This window comes from Triticum aestivum, chromosome 5D (genome assembly GCF_018294505.1).
Source record: "Triticum aestivum cultivar Chinese Spring chromosome 5D, IWGSC CS RefSeq v2.1, whole genome shotgun sequence".
In the NCBI taxonomy this organism is placed as follows: Eukaryota; Viridiplantae; Streptophyta; class Magnoliopsida; order Poales; family Poaceae; genus Triticum; species Triticum aestivum.
Window position 1 is genome coordinate 558736528 of NC_057808.1, and position 5581 is coordinate 558742108.

Genomic DNA, 5581 nt, shown 5'->3' on the forward strand with positions numbered 1-5581 from the left:
ATTTCCTTGTCTTCTTTGTACAATTATTTTGCCTTCCAGATTAGAGGTCCTAGTACATGGACATGGACACACTTGCATATTTTCTTTTGGAAATTATTCATTTAGAGCAACTGAGTAGTAATGATGAAATTTGGTGAGTGATTGTGAAGGGAAGGCTGATATGATCATCTTACTTCGCTCGTATGAATGGGTTTACCAAGATGCTTTTTTTATATCATGCATTCATATGTGTGCACATTGTGAGGGGTTGACATTCTATGCTTTGTCATGCTAAAATCTTTACCGGCCGGCTAGAGAATCATGTCGTAGTAAATAAAGGCAGTCAGTGGATTGAGTTGAAAAATAACGAGTGAGGCTAGCTAAGTATTTTTCTTAAGGGATTCCTTGTCCGACAATGAAGTGATTTAATATCTGCTCACGTAGCTATGACTGCACACATGTGATAGCCCAGCCAACAGGATAAAATACTACAAATGTTTAGGAAACAGATAAAAGGATTAAAACTAAAAGTTATCTGAATGACATAAATTTTTTACAGAAAATTTGAAGAGACAGTAATTAGAAAATCCATGGTTTTTGAAAAAAAAATATGATTAAAAAGGGAACTTAAAAGATTAGGAACAAAAAATAAATATGGAGGAGGACCATAAGGGCCGGGCAGGTTTTTCTTGTTTAAAAAAGGAGAGAAACCATGAGTGCCAAAAAATGAAAAGAAGAAAAGTTTGAAAATGGAAAAATTTCAGGCCCGCCATGTTAATTACCGATCAGCGGGGTAGATACAGTACATATATGGTCTATCGGGGACTTAGTGCAGACTTTGGAAGAACGATCTTCCAAATAAACGAATATATTACATTCCTTTGGTGAGAATATTACTAGTTGTTTGACACCTAAATAAACAGGTATTTTAGGAATGGAACTCCTTTGGTCCAATAGAATAGATAGTCCCCTTAGAGGCCGAATGCATCAGCAGCCTGATCTCCAGCTCTCCTTTCAAAGTAGGAACACACGACGGTGACGACGAGCATAATTCCAGTTCCGGAACCAGGCACACCGATGAAACCTGCCATGAGAGTCAGGGCACCGACGCAAAGCCCAACGAGAAGTGCTATCATGGCAACATGACGCTTCCATCGGTTCCTGGGAATGGAGCCGGGCTGTGCAGGCGTCACAGGAATTTGCCTCTGCATGCACGTACCCAAACAAGCAGTTAGCTAGGTTCTTGACAATGAGAAGTTGAGAGCGTATACATATATATGAAGGAAGGCAAGTCTAAATTAAGGAAGAAACATATACCCCGAGCAACCTGGCCACATATTTCCTTGAATATACACGAATACCAAACCATGTTGCCGAGATAAGAGCGCATCCCATCAGCAGCAAGACGGCATAGAGTGTAACATGGACCGGATCTCTTGCTAAGTCAGCCCAGCTGCACTTCCCATGAATCAATAAATTAGTTTACAGGGTAAAACGAAATAAAAATCAGATATGCAGATATATGTTACTCCCTTTGTTCATAAATATAAGATGTTTTGGGTATTTCAATATGAACTAAAACCTGTCTATATACACGCAAACATACGATTCAGAAAAAAGATAAGCGCATCTAACATTTGTGAACCGAAGGAGTACTATATATGTGGTCTTACCCTAATTAGGATTAGAAGGAGTATGTACTATGATACATGAGAACTTTTTGTTGGCGCAGCTCTCTCTCAGTCTCAGTGGACGAAGGTAGAAGAAGTATAAGATAACAGAGATGTTTTTCCGGCCACAACGTACATCCTTTTTCTCATTACTTCAAACTGGATACACAACGCCCCTCCAAACACGAGCATACCAGCCTGCTTTGTAGCCGGCAGAGACGCAGCGCCCACGCTTCCGTCACGCATGCATCCACGCCCACGTTCTGCTCTACAACGGCCACTTGACCCGATCATGCATGCAGCGAACAACCAGCTAACAACCTGATGCAAACTAACTTATCCATCTAATGCATGCACGCATGACCCGGCCACCCCAACCGACCACTAACTCACGCCAGCTACGCGACGCACGCACACACGCTACAGCCACGAGCACACACACACTACACCACGTACGCACTTTGCCACGGCTTCCGCTGCGTCCCGCACGTCCCGCGCGCGCCTGACGCGCCTGACGAGCCCGACTGCACCCGTGTGTCCCGCACGTCCCGCGCGCACCCGACGCGCCCGACGAGCCCAACCACACCACAGTATCACTCGAATCTAGCCCTTTATTTAAAAGGGCAGTTTAGTCATTTTCATTTGACCTAATCTAATCCCTGATCCATCTAAAAAACCCAATCTGATCATAAATCTCGGCTTCCGGAAGCGAAACTTCTAGGGTATCGCTAGGAGTATTATTTTTTCCTTTGTAGGAAAATTACTGTAAAATACATACATAGGAGTACTATTTTTTCCTTTGTAGGGAAATTACAGTAAATTGACTAGAGCACTGCTACTTTGTACGTACGAGTTCTACAAAAAATATATCTTATACGTACTAGTTCATTCCTGCGAAGGTTAGCTAACACCAAGCGATACACGTTTCAAAAAAAGAAACTCATCAAGCGCTGGTTAGCAAGCTAAATAAACATACTACATAAAGATTTCGTCCAAGATGCAAGGAAAGAATAGTTATTCGTATTTATTATGTCCGTGCGTGTACTCACGTTGGTGGCGTGGTTGCGTAGTGTGCGACCCCGCCGATGGGAATAGGTTGTCGAGGGTACCGATAATCCCGTTTCCACTTGCCGAGCAGCTTGATCACTTCATTATTATTTTCGCCGTATTTCAAGTATAACAGCTGCAAATGTAGTAGCTCAATTTATATTCCGGAGAAATAATATAAGAATGGATAGTTTTTAGCTAGCGCTACCTACCTGTGAGAAAAAATACATGCTTGAAACAATGGCACCTTGAAACATGATGGGCATGTAGGAGAGGTAGGACAGGTTCACGCTGCAGTTGGCTTGTAACGCAGGTTCAACACCATGTGTCCTCACTGCCAACGGGAGACGCAAGCCTTGTAGTCTCACCGTGAGCGCCAAGAAGGCACACATGCCAGCAGCAACAACCATCTTCGGCACCTTGTCTCCTCCATGAACGCCGCCATATGCCAGCTCCCAGAGGAAACACGCGCTAGAAATATAATGAACGCACAATTTAGCTAGCCGGCCGGCTCAATATACTTATAAACGTAGTATATAAGATGTACATATGTGGATTTTTATGCTTAATTACCAGATGTTGGTGGCAGTGAAGAGAGCAATGCCACTTGATACCAGCCCGTGTCCCTTTTTAAGGGCCTCATCAAGGTAAATGACAATGGCACCTCCAGCAAAAAGCTGGAGCGCGATCAGAATCGCATTCCCCGAACCGAGTTGCCCCGCATTCAACACACAGCCAATTGCCGACACCATGGCTATCAGTATGGCCAGTAACTTCTGCGACCTATTCCTGCATAGGTTAAAAAGTTGAAATTAACTACACAGTACACACACGAGAATCAATCAGAAGAGTGAAGCTCTTGTAAACTACCACTCACAATACATACATACTCCTACATAATAGCTGCCTGTATTTGCAAAAACATATTTTTACTAATCACCCGTACAAAAGGAAAATAATAATAATAGTTATAATAGTAATAATAATAATAATAATAATAATAATAATAATAATAATAATAATGGTGAAACCCTAAAAAAAAGAAGTGAAAATAAGCTAGGGACGACTCACATGAACTGCATGCGTTCTTCCATGGGAATCTTGAGCCTGACAACCTTCAGTCCGAACAATGGATGGATGACCAGCTCGGATGCCAGCAGAGGGTATACCCCTTGAGCCATGATGGTGCCGTAGTTGGAGGCGCCGGCCGCGTGGATCCAGTACAAGGGGTCTGGAGCCGCGGTGGTCGAGAGCCCATACAGCGGCAGCCGGCTGCCGGCCAAGAAGACGAGGACCGACGTGACCGTGTTCACCGCCTTGTTCCGGAAAGGAACAGGGGTAGCACGGCGGTCGGCGACCTCCGGCAAGAGCCCCACCAGTTGCCGCAAGCGATTAAGACCTGCCATTGATTTGATTGATTGATTTCAGCACAAAGTTAATTATAGTAGATCGATTCTTTGGCAGGGAGGGGCGTATATATCGATCGGGCAAGCGGCGGAGTTGAAACCGAGTCCGCCTGGAAATACATACGGAGCGTCGATGTGCTTGGACTGGGATTAGGCTGTGGACACGTGCAAACCTCGACAGGTAATAAACAAACAAAAAATCATAATCCGTCGGGGACGTATCGTTCTTTCTTCCTTCTAAGGAAGAGGCGATCTCGCCAGTACAGGGAGTTCCTCCGCCGCGTCCTCTGGCGGCTCCACTTTGCCGACAACCTCGGTCATCGGTTGTGAGGGGGGTCGCCTGATGCACGCATGTGGATAGTTTTAGGCCAAAGTAGTTTAGTTTTTAGGATGTTCATCATCTTGGCTTCGAGGGTGGCGATGACGGCGTTGACTAAAATTTCTTCATATCCTACTCCAATGAGGCGACTGGTCCTATGGGCGAGGATGGATTTGGAATCCAGTCTGTTCAAGTAATGATGGTGTGGCGGCGACGCCATCTCGTGGTGGACCTATATTCTTGGGCTCCGCCATTGCGATGGCGTTTGCTCTAGCGCCGGCGCAGAGCTCTGGAGGTAATTCAGGAGCGGATGCAGATTGTGGTCTGCATCGACGGTATATGAAAGATGGTGGATCGTGTGTTGGGTTTGTGATACGTGGACGACAGGTATGGTTTCCTCCTCCCACGTCTTAGTCATGCGAGGGTGCCAGATTTGGAGTTCAACGGCGTGTCCAGAGTGTTGCTCCGGTCTGATTCATTCAACGGTAATGGTTTCTCTTTTGATGAACCATCTTGGAGGTCTGCGAAGCTGCATATCAGCGATGGAGCGCGTCGAGTTCAGCTGTGAAGGTGATCTGTCATTTATTTCTTTGGTGGTTGTTGTGGTGGTGCGAGATGAGGTGATGGGTGTTTGTTTCAAGCTCAGCTTCGGTCTTGTTTGTAAGTTTACTTCCTGGTTGGTAGTCCTTTGTACAAAGGCTAGCGTTCTGCTATTTGTTCAGTTTTGTCATGTCAGTATGTGCATGGCTTGTACTATGATCCTTATGATATAAATAAGACATGTATTATCATCAAAAGAACATAAGGTTGTGCACACATCATCAAATTTTTTTCCATTGTGAAACACATCCAAATGGCACTTTAGATTTGACTAAAAAATTGCCCGTGCGTTGCAACGGACGATGCATTATATTTAAAAATCCGAACACATATATGTAATTTCAAAAATCAAAAACTCTTATTTGTACAAAATTTAAAGGAAAACGTTCGCATACCAATGTACATGTAATTGTTCAAAACAATCAATATGCATGTATTTAGTTGTATTAAATGTGCAATTTTTAGTTAAAAATATAATATCTCCATCCAAAATTAGTTGACGCTCAAACGGGAGCATGAGTTTCACTCCCTCTCTCTTAGCTCCCTTTCTCCCCCTCTTA

The 5581-nt window shown here is 44.1% G+C and overlaps 1 protein-coding gene across 1 annotated transcript; it reads right to left on the minus strand.

Moving 5' to 3' along the window:
• Window positions 1-743: 743 nt before the first annotated feature.
• LOC123126220 (protein transport protein Sec61 subunit alpha) lies at window positions 744-4116 on the minus strand. Its single transcript, XM_044546599.1, has 6 exons — window positions 3768-4116; window positions 3270-3485; window positions 2909-3167; window positions 2699-2832; window positions 1297-1432; window positions 744-1184 (listed from the first exon to the last, which is right to left on the minus strand). Exons 1-6 carry the CDS (start codon window positions 4100-4102, stop codon window positions 951-953), a joined length of 1314 nt encoding a protein of 437 aa, XP_044402534.1. The 5' UTR covers window positions 4103-4116; the 3' UTR covers window positions 744-950.
• Between the last annotated feature and the right edge of the window lie 1465 nt (window positions 4117-5581).

Excerpts from the sequence above, each read along its gene's own strand:
- LOC123126220 (XM_044546599.1), bottom strand. The coding sequence starts at position 4,102 with ATGGCAGGTCTTAATCGCTTGCGGCAACTGGTGGGGCTCTTGCCGGAG. Across the intron at positions 1,433-2,698 it reads TACGCAACCACGCCACCAAC|CTGGGCTGACTTAGCAAGAG; the intron begins GTGAGTACACGC and ends TGGGAAGTGCAG. Across the intron at positions 1,185-1,296 it reads ATGTGGCCAGGTTGCTCGGG|AGGCAAATTCCTGTGACGCC; the intron begins GTATATGTTTCT and ends ACGTGCATGCAG.